Source organism: Quercus lobata, chromosome 10 (assembly GCF_001633185.2).
Source record: "Quercus lobata isolate SW786 chromosome 10, ValleyOak3.0 Primary Assembly, whole genome shotgun sequence".
In the NCBI taxonomy this organism is placed as follows: Eukaryota; Viridiplantae; Streptophyta; class Magnoliopsida; order Fagales; family Fagaceae; genus Quercus; species Quercus lobata.
The window spans coordinates 29,319,929-29,338,281 of NC_044913.1; the positions used below are offsets into that span (position 1 = coordinate 29,319,929).

The 18,353-nt window shown below is 37.1% G+C and overlaps 3 protein-coding genes across 3 annotated transcripts; 1 reads left to right on the forward strand and 2 right to left on the reverse strand.

The window, feature by feature from the left end:
* Positions 1-2,341: 2,341 nt before the first annotated feature.
* Positions 2,342-2,887, reverse strand: LOC115964601. The gene has a single exon (XM_031083880.1). It carries the CDS (start codon positions 2,885-2,887, stop codon positions 2,342-2,344), a length of 546 nt encoding a protein of 181 aa, XP_030939740.1.
* Positions 2,888-5,519: 2,632 nt separating this feature from the next.
* On the forward strand, positions 5,520-6,176 carry LOC115964602. Its single transcript, XM_031083881.1, has one exon. It carries the CDS (start codon positions 5,520-5,522, stop codon positions 6,174-6,176), a length of 657 nt encoding a protein of 218 aa, XP_030939741.1.
* Positions 6,177-16,614: 10,438 nt separating this feature from the next.
* Positions 16,615-17,411, reverse strand: LOC115964603. The gene is made up of 2 exons (XM_031083882.1): positions 17,287-17,411; positions 16,615-17,185 (listed from the first exon to the last, which is right to left on the reverse strand). The coding sequence occupies exons 1-2, from the start codon at positions 17,409-17,411 to the stop codon at positions 16,615-16,617; spliced, it is 696 nt and encodes a 231-aa protein (XP_030939742.1).
* Positions 17,412-18,353: the final 942 nt, after the last annotated feature.

Genomic DNA, 18,353 nt, shown 5'->3' on the forward strand with positions numbered 1-18,353 from the left:
GCTATCTTTCACCCTATAAACCCTGGCATGACTAATTTGAATTTTCTTGTTCATTACGTTCTTGGTTGGGGAGTATAAGCCTTTATTGTATTGTCAAAGGCTGGGTCATGAGTTTCCTACTGAATTTCCTCGACTTGCTAGATACACAGGTGTAAGGGCAAATAATTTATCTTGTTTGGCACCAAATATCCTTCAGAAATTCTGAAAATATTATTCACCATCCTTTTTCATTTAATGAGAGAGTAGACGGGATTGATCTAGATTATGGTGACCTTTGAGCAATTCGAATTTGTTCACTCTAGGTATTACTAATCTAGGTTGGCCAAGAAGGACAAAATTGGCTTCTGCCCTTTTTGGGCAAAATAAATAGCATTTTACCCTATTTCTCAAACTAATTAGGGAAATGCTCCTCTTTTGAAAATCAACTTTCTCAAAATCGAGTTAAGTCCTATAATGATATTTTTAAGGACCTATAATGACGTTTTTAAAAAACCTATAGTGGTGTTTTTAACTCAAGCTCCATGAAATCAAGTTGTAGGTAAAAAAATTGCATGTAACTCAACTTCATGGAAATTGAGTTATGAAACGCTATTATAGGTCATTAAAACGTTACTATAGGCTTCTTAAAACGCTACTATAGGGCTCTAAATTTATTTTTTTTTTTTTAAACTTGATTTTGAGAAAGTTAAATTTCAAAAGAGGGACATTTCCATAATTAGTTTGGGAAAAGGGGGTAGAATGTTATTTATTTTGCCCGAAAAGGGTAGAGGCCAATTTTGTCCTGACCAAGAATTATGGTTGGAACCCTCTTGCTAATGTATCTCTTACCAGTTTTTCTCAACAAGAATAAGTTCGTAGTTTTAAAAAACTAGCAAAAGGGGAAGGATTGCTCCTAAGACACACAACATTGGTTCAATTTTTTATACTAAGCATGTATCATCGAGGATAATGCTATTACTGGTAATGTCGATACTCAATCAAATTCTCTACACCTTATTTGGTTCTTTCAGCTCTTTGGGTTCATTACTTGATAGGACAATCTTATCATAAGAAATGTACTAGTTTTTTATATTAAAACCATACAAATAGACATATTAGAGGATTCATTCAACAATTTGGAAATGATTTTGATCTCATAGTGCGTAGTAAGGATCCCTACCTTATCTACAGGACTGCAACGCTAATAGAAAATAATTCTTCAACTGACAATGATGCAAATTCTAAGAGGGCTCGAAGTCAATACACCAAAGGACTATGTTAATTAATACCTATGATAAAGGGAACAAAACATTTTTATACACAATATTTCTTGTGTGAACACCTTCCTCCTCAAGTATTCTTCCTTTTTGCACCAATAGTTTTGTGGTGGATTGGGAGACTCCTCTTGACAACGCCACATATAATTGGCCATGACTAAAAACATGATCAGGAAGATAAATTCCAATAGTTGGAATTGTCTGACCTTGCACTTTGTTTATTGTAATTGCAAAGCTCAAATGTACAGGAAATTGTCATCTGATCATTACAAATGGCAGGTGTACATTTTCTATTGTCTTCAAAGGGATTCTTGGCAAGAAAACGCGTGTACCCACATATTGTCCAGTCAAATTTTCAGCTTCAATTATGTTGTAAAAACATCCATGGCATATCAATCTTGTACCATTAGATAATCTGGCTTTTGGATTTATATTGCGCAACAACATAATTGGAGCACCCCTTTTCAAACTTAATATATGTGGTGGTAAAACCCCTGGAGATATAGAATTTAGGAATTCTTGTTGATATAGATCTTGCATATCTCCTTCAACCTCATCAAAAGAATGTAACGTAAACTCATCTCCTAGGAACTGAGAAATTATCTTTGCATTAAGTTGTTCAACATCATCATTTATAGGTGTTAGCAAAGCCCTATCAACCATATATTTTGCATCATTGGCATGTTCTTTCAAACTTGGAAATACTTGATCAATCAAGTTGTATATAGAATGCTGACCCTCCCACTACATTGCCATTGATAAGGCTAGTTTAATCAAATCATCCATTATAAATGGTTCATTCCCATCACTGATGCATTGTATATACTTAGCAAACTCTTCATCGTTGACAGACCTCATATTCTGCTTCAAATGTAACACTTTGACATCTTTCCATAATGGGGACTTGACTATCATGCATCAATCATTTCTACCTTTGTACCCTTTGGAACAACTGGAAGTACTTGATTGAAATCTCCCCCCAAAATTAGCACCTTCCCACCAAAAGGTAAATTTACTTCCATAATATCTTTAAATGTTCCATCTAAAGATTTAAGGGCATGTCCATTTACCATTGGGGCTTCATCTCAAATAATTATGGTGGCACGTCTAATAAGTTCAACTAAGTCTGATTGTTTACTTATTGAGCAAGTAGATGAAGCATCAGGATTTAAAGGAGTCTTAAACTTGGAATGCGTTGTTCTTCCACCAGGAAGTAATGTTGCTACTATGCCAGATGTAGATGTGGCAATTGCAATGTGGCCGACTTTTTTCAAGGTTGCCAATATTGTGCGATACAAAAATGTTTTCCCAGTTTCCTCTAGCCCATCGACAAAGAATATCATGCTTTCCTTACAATCAATAATAGTCATGATTGTCTCATATGCAACTCTTTGGTCGTTATTCAACTTCTCAATTAAAGTAAGTTCTTCATCTACATTAGGAACAATTAGCTCATCTTGTATGACTCTTAGTACAGCTAAATCATTGTCACATTCTCTAGTTGAAATCAACAAATCATACTCTGTGATGTGCTTTCCATGTTGCAAGAGCAACACCTCTAAATCATTGAGAAGTTTATTTGTACAACGTGTCTCTGTTGTAATAGATATTAATGGGTAATCTTCTACCATATATGGGTAGAACTCATTCCACAATTCTTTTACTCTAGTTGGTAGACAAAATACCAATATTGTTGCAAACAATCTTCTTAAAGCTGACGGCATTCAAATGTCTCTTGCTTCAAACAGACACTGTCATATGCTGTTATCATTCTCTAGTAAACCCCTTTGTTCAGCTGCTTGCTTAAAAATTGGATAGGTTATCCCATAGACAGTCAATAAATTGTCAAATCCTATTGGCCTCTTGACATGATTAAGAAGAACTATCATTACACTCTTTATCTCTAATTTTTTCCTCAAAACTAAAATTAGGTGTTGACAACACATTTGATGGTACTGCACATATAACAAATTGTATGCAAGGCAGATACAATTGTGTCAGAGATTTTAAAGAAGGTAGAGAGACCATTAAGTACCAACTACCACAACCAAAGATATGTCGCTTTTGTAATGCCCAAGAGACATCCTCAAAGTGTTGCAAGGATGGAAAAATATCCTTACCAAAAAAATTTTGGTGCATATATTATTTTTTTGAACCCAAGCCCAAAAAGTACCTGGGTAAAAATCTATAAAACGTGGGTTTTCATTTTTTTTTTTTTTTCCTCTTTTCTGTAAAGATAAAATTATAAAATCATAGAAAAAAATTACTTCAAAATAATATCTAAGTAATAGGCAAAATTTTGGTTTGGTGTTAATTTGATCAATGTTCAAGATATAGCAGGATTTTATGATCCCTTGCAGTACCCAATACGTTTTCCATTTGGAACATATGGATGGGATATCAACACACGCAACGCTAATAGAAATAAAGCGTGATGTCGCGATTATTATGCATACATCCTTCAAGTAATAGTTTTATTGTTTTCAATCTATTACTTCAAAATGCCGCTTACACTATGAAATAATTAAACCTAAATCTATTTTTACTATTGTCAAGGATTCACCACAATGATCTGGTATGGAGGATACCTTTCACAACAATATGTTGTTGATAATTATGTAAAAATTGAAACACACAAGCTTAGGTGGTTTGAGTATAATCAAGATTCTATTAAGGATGATCTGTACGAAGGCCTACAAGATACTTTCCATGAAAAAGAGAGTGATACAAGTAATGTAAACTTCACACTTGAAATTGACATTACTTTATAAATGGCGAATTTGTATCAATATTTATTAATGGCCCAACTTTGTCATCTTATATTTAGGAAATGTTGGACATAGAACCATTCTACCATCATTATTCGTGGGAAGCCCATGCGATATGATCCAACGATTTCAAGATGCAATGTCATTGGTTCAAAAGTTTGGAAAGCCAGATTTATTCATCACAATGATGTGCAATCCAGGATGAGAAGAAATCCAAAATGAGTTTTTACCTACACATACCGCACAAGATCGTCCAAATTTGCTTGAAAGAGTTTTCAAATCAAAATTTGAAGAATTGAAAGATGATATCGTGGTTTAAGGGGTTCTTGGAAGAGTTATTATATATGTGCAAGTCTTTGAGTTCCAAAAAAGGGTTTTACCACATGCACACATGCTTATAATTCTCAATGAAGATGATAAATTACATAATCCAGAGGATTACAATCAGGATGTTAAAGCAGAAATGTCGTGTAAGGAGGAACAACCTCAGTTACATAAAGTTGTACTAAAGCATATGATACATGGTCCTTGCAGAATACAAAATCCAAGATCATTGTGAATGAAAACTGGACGATGTAAAAAAGGATACCCAAAGCCTTTCTCGCCAAAAACCTACCAAGGCAATGACTTATGTCCTGTTTACAAATGATATGATGCTAATAATATTGTGCCATTTAATGATCAGTGCAGGATAGATAACACTTGGATTGTTCCATATAATCCTTGGTTACTGCTGAAATATAATTGTCATATTAATGTTGGAATATGTTGCAATATCAAGAGTGTAAAGTACTTATATAAATATGTGTATAAAGGCCCAGATCGTGTCTCTATGGAAGTTAGATCAGGCTCAAATTATGATAAGGTCCAACAGTACATTGATGCAAGATGGGTATGTGTTCCAAAGGCACGTTGGAAGATATTTTCTTTTCCTATGTATCAAATGTATCCTACCATTTTTCGTTTGCAAATTCATCTTCCAAATAGATGACAGGTACGTTTTAGACCACATGAACCTATTGCTAATGTTTTGAAGCAAAGTAAAAAGACAATGCTAACTGATTTTTTTTGTTATATGAATATGATTGATCAGGATATATGAAATTATCTATATAGAGAGTTTCCTAAGCATTATTGTTGGGATTATAAAAACAAAACATGGACACGAAGAAGATCTCATAAAAAAGTAGTGCGCAGGGTATATACTGTTTCACCATTTGATGGAGAGAAGTTCAATCTGCGTGTTCTTCTTAATCATGTTAAGAAGCCAACAAGATTTGACAATTTATTGACTGTCAATGGGATAACCTATCCAACTTTTAAGCAAGCAGCTAAACAAAGAGGTTTACTAGATAATGATAACAGCATATAACAATGTCTACTTGAGGCAAGAGACATTCGAATGCCATCAGCTTTAAGAAGATTGTTTGCAATAATATTGGTATTTTGTCTACCAACTTGAGTAAGAGAATTGTGGAATGTGTTCTACCCATATATGATAGAAGATTACCCATCAACATCTGTTACAACAAAGACACGTTGTACAAATAAACTTCTCAATGATTTAGAGGTGTTGCTCTTGCAACATGGAAAGCACATCATAGAGTATGATTTTTCGATTTCAACTGGAGAATATGACAATGATTTAGCTATACCAAGACTCATACAAGATGAGCTAACTGTTCCTAATGTAGATGAAGAACTCACTTTAATTGAGAAATTGAATAACTACCAGAGAGTTGCATATGAGACAATCATGACTATTATTTATCGTAAGAAAAGCATGACATTCTTTGTCAATGGGCCAAGGGGAATTGGGAAAATATTTTTGTATTGCACAATATTGGCAACCTTGAGAAAAGTCGGTCACATTGCAATTGTCACATCTACATCTGGCATAGTAGCAACATTACTCCCTGGTGGAAGAACAGCGCATTCCAGGTTTAAGATTCCTTTAACTCCAGATGCTTCATCTACTTGCTCAATAAGTAAACAATCAGACTTAGCTGAACTTATTAGATGTGCCACCATAATTATTTGGGATGAAGCCCCAGTGGTAAATGGACATGCACTTGAATCGTTAGATAGAATATTTAAAGATATTATAGAAGTAAATTTAACTTTTGGTGGGAAGGTGCTAATTTTGGGGTGAGATTTTCGTCAAGTACTTCCAGTTGTTTCAAAGAGTACAAAGGCAGAAATGATTGATGCATGCACAGTCAAGTCCCCATTATGGAAAGACGTCAAAGTGTTACATTTGAAGCAAAATATGAGGTTTGTCAACGATGAAGAGTTTGCTAAGTATATACAATGCATTGGTGATGGGAATGAACCATTTATAGTGGATGATTTGATTAAACTACCCCCTTCAATGGCAATGCAATGGGAGGGTCAACATTCTATATACAACTTGGTTGATCAAGATTTTCCAAGTTTGCAAGAATATGCCAATGATGCAAGATATATGGTTAATAGGGCTTTGCTAACACCTATAAATGATGATTGAACAGTTTAATGCAAAGATAATTTCTCAGCTCCTAGGAGACGAGTTTACGTTACATTCTTTTGATGAGGTTGAAGGAGACACACAACATCTATATCAACAAGAATTCCTAAATTATATATCTCCAGGGGGTTTTCCACCACATATATCAAGGCTAAAAAAGGGTGCTCCAATTATATTGTTGTGCAATATAGATCCAAAAGCTGGATTATATAATGGTACAAGATTGATATGTTATGGATGTTTTAACAACGTAATTGAAGCTGAAATTTTGACTAGACATTATGTGAGTACACGCATTTTCTTGCCAAGAATCCCTTTGAAGACAACATAAAATGTTCACCTACCATTTGAAATGATCAAACAACAATTTCTTGTACGTTTGAGCTTTGCAATTAGAATAAACAAAGCACAAGGTCAAACAATTCCAACTATTGGAATTTATCTTCCTAATCATGTTTTTAGTCATGGCCAGTTATATGTGGCATTGTCAAGGAGAGTTTCCTAGTCCACCACAAAACTATTGGTGCAAAAAGGAAGAATACCTGAGGAGGAAGGTGTTCACACAAGAAATATTGTGTATAAAGATATTTTGTTCCTTTCATCATAGGTATTAATTAACATAGTCCTTTGCGTACATACAACTAGCTCATAGTTCGTACACACAGCAGAAATCTAAGAAATTTAAGCGTAGCCCAGATTCATTAAGAAATCTAAGAAAACTACCATTGCAATCACAAATAAGACCACATGATGAGTTTAACTCTAAAACTATCATTGTTTAATTAACTTAACTAATAGGACTATAGGAGGAGATGTCAAAGCTATCAAGATAGTTCGAATAGCAAAACCAACAATTTTATGAACCAAAATGACCCCAACCTAGTAATATTGTGACTTGAAAAATTCTAAGAGAACTTTTCACAAACACCTTTCATACTCTTTCCACACTTAACCCACATCAAATTACACTCACAAACCACATAAGCGCTTCAAAGACCCACGTCCAAAAAGAATTTGCAAATCCATATATAAGCATATAAAGCACCAAATACCCAAAAAAAAAAAAAAATCTACTTTTTACTCAGTTACTTGGCAACCAAAAAGCAGGGTCAAATCAAGAAAAATTATGAGAGAGAGAGAGAGAGAGTTTTGACTTATGGCAGACGATGATGTAGACCACGAGAGCTTCGGGAACACGAGTTTTTGATTAGGCAGCTTGAGAATGATGGCTATGGCAGCTGAGAGAGAGATCTCTGAGAACTGATCTAGGAATGGGTCGGTTTTGGCCAGTGGAATGGAGATGGAGAAGGGAAATGGGTGGTGGAGAGTGCGAGTTGCTGGACGGCGTGGAGAGGTTCTCGGCAACGGTGGCTTCAAGTTCTCAGTGGCGATGGTGTCAATCATAGCACGATGGTGTGGCTCAGAGCATGACATGGCATTGAGAGTGATAAAGAGCGAGGGTTTTTTTGAGGAGTGATTTGAGTTTGTGTGAAATTGAGAGGTTTTTTATTTTATTTTTTTACCAAGGCTATAGTCGCGTTTATAAAACACAATTATAGACATGCTTTAAGCTATGGTTAGGAAAATGCAGCTGTAGGTAGGCTATAGTCGCAGTTTTAAAACGTAGCTATAGACATGCTTTAAGCCGCAGTTAGGGAAATGCAGCTATAGGTAGGCTATAACTGCAGTTTTAAAATGCGACTATAGGTCCTTTTTAAAAAAAAAAAAATTGATTTTGTTCAACCTATAGCCACGCTTAAAACGCATGGCTACAGACAACACTGTAGCCATGTTTTTGTAGAGTGCGGCTTTAGGTGTGCCTATGGCCGCATTTTCCAAACGCAGCTATAGGACATCTTTAAAAAAAATAATAATAATAATAATAAATTTGACATGTTTATAGCCGCGTTTTCAAACGCAGCCATATGCCTACCCACACAAACGCCGCTAAAAAACCAAAAAACGCGGCTACAAATCTCATCTATAGCCGTGTTTAACAAACGCAACTATAGGTTTATCATTGTAGCTACATTTTTGAAACACGCAGCTATAGGGTATCTATAGCCGCGTTTTTAGTAAACGCAGCTAAAAAAAACACCCCTATAGCTAGTATATTTTGTAGTGTAGGGAGGTTTATCTTGGATATTATTAACCACGTTTCAATTTACTTCACCACATCGACTACATTCAGTGATTTATTATGCCATTGTGGTCTTATAGACAGGTCTTTATCCAAATTGAAAGGTATTGTATCTCATGATGATTTTGGAAAACCTGTCCAAAGTTTTCCAAACTCATTCATCACACTTTAGCCATTGCAAACTTCAATAACCACCCGCCCCTCTTTGAATGAGAAGCTTCAGCAATTTCTCACTATCAGGTGTTGGGTTACAATTGCATCTAGATCGAGAAGGTCTTATCAGGGCCATGTCATGGTCATATCCCAAACCGATCATCACTTTTTCTTAAATAAAATAAAGCCTAATGCAAAGGTTTGCCATAAATATCAAGTACTGATACGTATCAAATACACCCACTTGAGCAATAATGGAGTATCCTTGTTTCTTAGGTTTCAAGGGTAAACTCTTTGATTCTAACCTTAATAACTTCATGAATAATTTGATTTTTATATTTAAGGGGAAATATGTTTTTTTATTTATTTATCGCTGCACCTAAATGATGTATTTAGGTTGCCTACAATCAAGCCCAATTCGTTGTTCTTTAAGTAGAAGGTTTCATGAAACATTGAGACTCTCAATGTTTGAGAGGGAGAAGATAAGGACCCCGGGTTCTTACAAGTCTCCACTTACTATAACGCGAAAAGAGGTGTGTCACAACTAACTCATCCTACTCAAGTCAAAATTCAGAACAGCCTTCACAAGTTCATTAAAGTCTATAAACCTATGACTCACTACATTTAATCGTCATGAACATGTTGGAATAGTCAATGCATCATTCCATGCATAAGTAGAAATTTCACATGTGATGTTTTACATCATCCATTGTTTTAAATATAAATTCAGTTCTTCATGACATGGTTGACATGTAATTATATTCATATTCTCATTCATAGCATATCATATCATGGACTTCTCATCGTAGAGAGTTGGGCTGAAGAACCTAAGAGAAACAATGCATTTTCTATGTTTGGCTCTTGAGATTAAAACAAAGCATAACAACTCGCAATCAAGAATCATGTGCACCATGAGATATCTAGTACATCAAAGAGAAATCTCAAACATGAGGTCTCACGTGATGCATTGCCAGGTCTGATTCCTCATAACAAGGTGAACATTTAGATTTTGTAACTAAGATGTGTTAGGAATTAAAAGTTACATTTTTTGTGGGAAATTCATAACTTGTTCATGACATTCAAAAATTCACAAGATAGCATGTCCAAGTCCAAGAATGAGTCTTGATAATTAAATTAAGTCATTCTCATGGAAAGAAACAAATTTCAAGAAGGATCCAATCCATACCCAAATTCCTTAGGAATCAATCGCAAGGTTTATTCATTGGGACATTTTCATAAAACAATTGGACTGCAGAAAAATGGAACCCAAGTTGTAAAATCAATCGGACATGGAATCCTAAATTCCCAATACAAAAGTCACTCAAGCAACATCAACAATGAGTATCAAAGGAAATCAAAGAAAAGCAAAATATATCATCAAGAGCACCCTATGGCAGAAAATTTTATGGGCCAAAACTGAATATTTCATCTTCCAAGACAAAAAGAAAGAGAAAAGCGGACTCACCAAGGCAACCTTGATAATCCGTTGATGGAGGAACAACGTACTTCTTGATCTTTCTCTTGCTAGGATCAACGGGGTGTATGAGGTTGGCTTTAAGAGGATGCGTAAGCTATCCCTATGGAATTAGAGATGAAACACATATCCACAATCGTGTTGAAAATCTAAAGAATTGAAGACAAGAGAAGAAAGAAGTTGAAAAAATAGAGGACCTGTTTCGGGTACGAAGGAAGCTTGGAAAGTAGAAGAAGAGTTTGGTTCAAACTCTCCCTCCCAATAACTGAAAATCACTTCTCTCTCCAAAAAAATAAAAATAAAAATAAAAAACACTTTTAGCTTTTAAGGTAAATGGGTTTGGGCTTTTGCCCAAGACCCAATCGAAATTTAAAGGTAAAATTGGACGATTGGGCTCTTTAAAAATGAGACCTCTTGAATTAGAGATAAACAAGAGTGTACAAACATCAAACGATCCACAAAGTTTTTAATTTTAAACGCCCAAACCATGGTTCTTTAGGCCCAAGCCTAGCAAATAAAGAGTCAAAACCCAAGATTGTTTTAAAAGAATAAAATCTTCCAAAGCCCCAAAACCAAATTGTTGTTTTTGAATTTAAAAAAGATAGACAAAATTTAGCTACAAAATTTGTTGTAGTATTAAACTACAACCTTACTCAATAAAATAAATATTACTACATATTTTGAAAATCTAACCGTTTAATTGAGCGCGTGCTCAGAGGCTCTTCTATTTTTTTGATAAAGATTAATAATTTGCATTTATTATAATTTGATATTTCTACTTTTTCCAACCAAAAAAAAAAAAAAACCAAAGGGTGTAATGAAATTTAAAAATATATATATATTAAAAATGAGGATAGAAGAATTTATAAGCTTATATTTTATGCATAGTTTAAACTACAAAAATTTACAATTTAAACAATTTATTGATGACATAGCTATTGATCTTTTTATAAAGGATATAAAAAGAAGATGTAATCTAATAATTGATTTGTCAAAATTCACCTCTAATATATATATATATATATATATATTGAGTAAGGTTGTAGCCTTAGGCTACAACCAATTTTTTAGCTAAATTTTGTCCCAAAAAGAATCTATGGACAATCACATTAAGGTTGCTAAAAACTTAAAAAAGCTATTTTAGCAACTCATTCCACAAAAAACACACTACAACAATGTTGGTATACTTAAAGATTTTGACGACTTAACTACAATAAGAGCATTCGCATTGGGGATTGCAAATGCCAAATGTAAGGAAAATTTGGCATTTCAAGCCAAAAAGAGCTTAGCATCTGGAATTGTAAATGTAAACTATTGCAAAAAATTTTGCAATTGTGCTATAGTGCAATTCTACATGTAGAATTGCACTGTAGCTCAATTGTAAAATATATATATATATATATATATATTATTTTATTTGGTTCACTGTAGCCTTTGTTTGCCACTTTCTCTCCTCCCCTCTCTCCGTCTCACGTCTCTCTCTCCGTCTCTTAATCTCTGATTCTCTCTTTACTTTCAGTCCTCACTCACTCCCTCTCTTCAAACTCAAAACTCCATAGCCACCACACCATGGCCTGAACCACTGTCACCAGCCATGGCAAGCCACCACCTACTTATTATTTCTCTTCTCTCTCTCGTTGCAGATCAGTGTGGTAGCGTGGAGATTGGCGTTTGGGGTTTGGCACAGAGATCGGTGTTTGGGTGTGATGTGGAGATCAACGTTGGGTTGTGGGTTTGCCGTGGGTTGCGTGGGTTCGAATCGGCGTGGGTTTCTCTTGGTGGTTGTTGGCATGGGTTTCATCTAAGGTTATCAATGTGGGTTTTGGTGGTTGGAATGGTGGTGGGTACTGTGATTACGGTAGTGGTTGCTAGCCAGTGTCGTGGTGGTTTTACGTGGTGGTGGTTAGGTTTTTTCGCTTGGTGGGCCACAATTTCCTGGATTTCTTTGGAGATTGGTGGAGTTGTTATGGCGGTTGGGTTGACGGTGGAAGTGGGTTTGGTGTGTTGGTGGTGGCGAGAGGTGATGCAGAGAGAGAGTTATTTGGAAGTGAGTTTGATTGATATTTGGTTTCTGTAAGGGTTTTTATTTTTGGAGGTCTATTTGAGTTCTGGGCTACTAAGAAATCAGACAAATTCTGAGAAAGTTAAGGTTTTTGGCATCTAGGTTTGGCATCTAGGTGGTATTTTCTTAGCCTTTTTGGACGGTGGAGGTGGTTTGGTTTCAGTGGAAGAGAGGTAAAAATTAGAGAGAGTAGAGAGATGGGAGAGAATAGATATGGTTTTGGGATGTATTATTTTATTGGGTAGATATATTATTTTAATTAGTAGAATAGGAAAATAAAAGTTGGAATGTTAGGAGTGTTGTAAAATGGTATGGTATAATTGATAAAGTAATTTTTTGGGATGGTAAAATAGGATAGAGTAGCATTTCCTAATGCGAATGCTCTAAACTACTATTTATAGCAGTTTACTGTAGCTCAAAACTTAAAATAATAATATTTTTTTTTATTACACACTTCAATTAAAATAACATTTCTCTCTTATATTCTCTCTCTTTTCCTCTTTCTTTTTCTTTCACCGGACTCTCTCTCTCTGTGAGATTTCTGATCTAGTGGTCAAACAATTCCTCAATATCAATCTCACCTTATGAAGGAATCTGGAAAAGTGAGTCCAATATCGAACTTGCTCTTGTACAGCACACCTCTATCGCACCTCATGAGGACATAATCATGGCTAAGTGCAAGGAGGAATCCAGCAACTGCGGTGTGGCCGGGGAGGGTGGCGATTTTTGGCATAGGGAAGGCAAGGAGAACGGAGACTACGGGTTTGTGATTTGGTTGTGATTTTGGTGGGTTGTTTTCTTTTTCTTTTTCTTTTTCTTTTTCCGGTTGTTGGTGGTGATGAGATTGTGGATTTTGGCTTGTGATTTGGTTGTGATTTTGGTGGTTGGGGGTCACAGTTGTGCATAGTGGTGACAGTGGCAGTTGTAGCTATGGTGGCTGCTGACTAGTGGTTTTTTTTGTTTGTTTTCGGCAGTGGTGGCTAGCAGTGACTAGCTGTAGATGTGGGTGTGGGTTTTTTTTTTTTTTTTTTTTTTTTTTTTTTTTTTAAAAAAAAAATTCATTACTCAACTAAGAAGCAGCAACAAACTCAGAACAGACCCTATTACAACCCATCCCATTGAGATCATCCTTAACAACATCAACTAAGTCTACAGGCGGACTATCAAAAATAGAAAAATCAGCATCTATACAATAGCTCATCCTAGCAAGACTATCCTCACACCTGTTTGCCTGATGGAAGCAATGCTTAATACAAACTTGTGGAATGCGAGAGATCAAGAGCTTGCAATCATCCAATAACGGTGATATAACGATATTACCATATGAAGGATTCCCTAAGGCATCCACAATAGACTTAGCATCAAGTTCAACTTCAAGAGCATTAATATTTAGGTTACTGCATAGAAGAAGGCCCTCCCTTAATCCCCACAGCTCAGCAGCAAAGCTAGTTGTTCTACCAATACTTCTACTAAACCCAATAACCCACCTACCTGCATCATCCCTAACCACCCCTCCACAACCTGCCAAACCTGTATTACCACAATAGGATCCATCAGTGTTAAGCTTCCACCAGCCTTGGTTTGGCTTCTCCCATTTAATCCTCATCATAACATTCCGGGACAGCAACCTTGGAGAAGAAAAGCAATGAAAAAATTCTAAAGCTTGATTTACAATCACCAACGCTAGTTTTGGGTTCTTGCTTTTGCCATTGAAAACCAAATTGTTTCTACTCTTCCAAACATTCCACACAGCAAAGGGAAAAATAACTTTCCAAGGCGGATAAGAAGCACCTAAACTATGCTTAAATTTGCTATTTAACATCAGCCAATCTTGGAGGTTGCTCCTTCAAAAGACTTGATTAGAAGGTAAAACCCCCAGCTGGTTCCACAAGCATCTTAATAACGCGCAGTCCCTCAGGACATGTAAAATGCTTTCATCTCCTTCCTGGCATAAAGGGCAAGTAATATCATGACTAACACCCCTCCTTTCAAGGCAAACCTTAACTCCAATGCTATTATGGGCGCATTTCCAAAGAAAAGTTCTAGTCCTTGGAAGAGTATTCACTTTCCAAATCTAATGAGCTGGGAAAGGTTCTATACATTCCACCCCCATGGCAATCCTATAAGCACTCTTCAAATCAACGGTGCCTTTAGGAGACCCCGACCAAGCCAACTTATCCTCACCTCTACTCAACAACGACATTGGGGTTGCTTGAATCATCCTTTTAACTTCTAAGGGAAGTTCAAAGGGAATCTTCCCCCAATCCCAACCCGTGTCCATCATAAAGTCTTTAACTTCTAGATGGCTAGCCTCCCTTGTGATAGGACCCTGAATCAACCCTCTAAGTGAGCCTCCATTTGTCCATTTATTTTGCCACACATTTGGCCCACTATCCCTACCAACCAGCCACCTACTTCCCTTATTGAAAGTATCCATACCTTTTTTCATAGCAGCCCATATGTGAGAACAAGGAAGCCTATTAGCATTGGTAGCACCTCTTCTTCTCTGATTACAATATTTCAGATTCAACACTCTAGCCCAAGGGGCCTTCTTTTCATTGTGGAACCTCCAATTAAGTTTAGATAGGAGAGCTATATTCTTGCCCTTTGCTGATTGCAACCCCAGCCCCCCTTCCTCCTTAGACTTTATCACCTTATCCCAGCTAACCCAATGAATCTTCTTGGCTGCCTCTGATGATCACCAAAGGAAATTGCGATTCACTCTATATAAACCATCCAAAATTCTTCTAGGCAAATGGGTACATTGCATAACATATGAAGGAACAGTAGCCAAAGAGGCTTGAATGAGAACAGTCCGCCCTGCCAAAGAAAGCATGTTAACCTTCCAACCCGAGAGTTTTTGTTTCACTCTATCAAGAATGAAATTGTACTCCTGAGATGAAGAGCCAAGGTGCTTTAGAGGAAAGCCAAGATACTTCCCCAAGAAAGGAGTGGAAGTAAACCCAAGAATGTCGCAAAGTAATTCCCTTGTGTCCCTGTCCACATTTGGAGAGAAGTACACTCTCGACTTAGCTTCACCCATTGATTGCCCAGATAAATCACAAAACTCATCAAGAACATCTCTAATGGCGGAACAATTTACCTAATCTGCTTTAGCAAATAAGATAAGATCGTCCGCAAAGAAAAGGTGAGAGAATTCAGGACCACTTTGAGAGGCTTTAATTGGCTGCCATGTCTTCATATTGCACTTCTCTTCTATTAACTGCCCAAGAAAGTCCATGCAAATGATGAAAAGATAAGGGGAAAGTGGATCACCCTGCCTTATCCCTCTAGAAGGCAGAATCTAATTAAGAGCTTCCCCATTAAACAAGATGGAAGTGGAAACCGTCAACACATAACTCATTATGACATCTATGAGCTTAGTGGGAAGATTTATCCTAGCAAGCATGTTTCGAATAAATCCCATTCAAGCTTGTCATAAGCCTTTTCCAAATCTATCTTCAAAGCCATGTACCTCGTCTTCCCTTTCTTTTTCCCAAGAGAATGAATTATCTCTTGAGCAATGATGACATTGTCAATACCCTTTCTACCCGGAACAAAAGTTGTCTGTAAGGGAGATATAAGCTTATCCAAGAAAGGTCTCAGCCTTACCATAATAATCTTGGTCACCACTTTATACACCATGTTACAAAGGCTAATAGGTCTGTAATTACCTAAAGTCTCAGGACCTTGGATCTTGGGAATCAACGCAATAAGAGTTTTATTCAAATGCTCAGGCATTTTCCTACTGCCGGCCAAAATTTTTAGAAAAAGCCCGCATGCAACCCATCTGGACCCGGGGCTTTAAATGGTTTTAAGGACCATAAGGCAGCCTTGATTTCTTCTTCAGTAACCTCTCCACCAATGCTCTCTTTATCCCCATCCGATAATCTAGTCTGACACTGCAAAATGATAGGCTCTTCCCTTGAAGCATTCTCATGAGATGTCGAGTATATCCCATTAAAACCACTTCTAATAAACTCTTTAATATCACTTTCCTCATGAATCCACTCCCTCACTGCATTTTTGATTGCCATGATCTGATTCCTTTTCCTCTTAACCAACGTCGAAACATGGTAGAATGCCATATTACGATCACCTTGAACCATCCAATTAACCCGAGACTTTAGAGCCCGTAACTCCTCCTGTTGATTGAGAACAAGATCAAGATCCCTAAGGAGGCCCTCATCCAACTTAAGAAGAAAACTAGAAGGTTTGGTAGCAATAGCCCTCTGAACACCATTGATCCTAGCCATCAGAATTTCTTCCTTGTAAAAATATTCTTGAATTGATTTTTATTCCAAGCCACCACATTCCTAGTGAAGCTATCAACGGCCTCCACTAGATTATTTGCACCTCCCCACGCTTGAGAAACAATATCCGGGAAAGTAGGGTCTAACATCCAGCACATTTGGAACCTAAAAAGCCTTTTCTTCCCACCGCTTAAACCTGGTTGCATCTCTAACAAAACAGGGTAGTGATCAGAATGATACTTAGGTAAGTGGGTAATTTTTGCATCCAGGTAAAGCAAGCACCACTTAGGATTCACAAAGAACCTATCTATCCTTTCCAAAATTAACGCTTGAATTTCCCTTCTATTGGTCCAAGTGTAACGAGGCCCTGCAAAACTGATATCTATCATATTGCATTTATCTAAACACTCCTTGAACAAAAGAGACTTGTTCACACTCACCTCTCTACCCCCAAATTTATCATCATTTACCAAAGGTTCATTAAAATCCCCTGCTATAACCCAAGGCATATTATGAAGGTCTGCAACTTTCATGAGGTTATTCCACAAAATGTGCCTTTTAGCACACCTAGGACTAGCATACACAGCAGAGAAAAGCCAAATTACATTAGAAATTTGTACCTTAACCGTGAAGTGAATTTCTTATTCAATGCTGGCTAAATGGGCAATATCAACTCTGTCTGAATTCCACAGCACCCAAATTCCACCAACATACCCAACTGCATCAAAATGTATAACTCCATCGAAAGGAAGTCTCTCAGTGATTTCCCTTGCTCTGTTTCCCCAACTCGGGTTTCCATTACCACCAAGATAGCCGGATTATGACTTAGAACCAGCTCCCTAACACGTTTTTGAAAAGAGGGCTTGGAAGCACCTCTACAATTCCAAATGATGCTATTCATGAGGATGTTATGGTCTGGGTTCTGAAAAACATCAAAGGGAAGCCCCACCATCTCCTTCCCCTTCCAATTCCATCTGATCCGCACCATATGTTGCACGACCCCCACTTCCATCACTTAAGGAATAACGATCAGATTGAGCTACTTGTGGTCCTTCACCAATGCCGGAACAACCGCTGGAAAAACCCACCAAATTGGTGGAGTTAGCCAACGCTCCTTCCACACCTTCTTGATCTTTAAGCTGCCCCAATCCATATTCCAAGTTAAGATTACTCACCTTACAGCCAACCCGATCACCATAACTTTTTCTGCTGCTTTCTCTTTGATTTTGACCCATCTCTGACACAGCGACGGCGGCAAAATGAAATTCTCCAACAACTTTCGACCTTGCATCTCCATAGCCATCATCTAGGTATGAACGACCCTTTATGTGTGACAACGCGTTTTCCTCCTTACTTCGCTGGTCAGATAGCTCCTTCATGTCATCTTCCCCAACGGTGCTACTAGAAGGAGTATGCCCAGCCCTTGCATGCATAAATGCCTTCAGTCCCTAAACTGAGTTAGGCTTTCAGGCTTTATCACCTTTTGAATCCTTTACTTTAAAACTCAAACTTTGGGCCGAACTAGAATGGGCTTCTTTCCCTATTCTATCTATCACTTGCTCCACTTGGGCTTTATCCAAAATCCTCAAGGGAGACAATTTTCTTTTTGACTCCCTGCTCAGCCCGTTGGAGCCATCATCCGTCACCACACCAGCCCAAGCCTTCCTATTTGCTACCTGATGTCTGTTACTTCTCTGCTCATAAGCCAGAGCATGTTCAGGTGAGGACCCATCACTTCTCT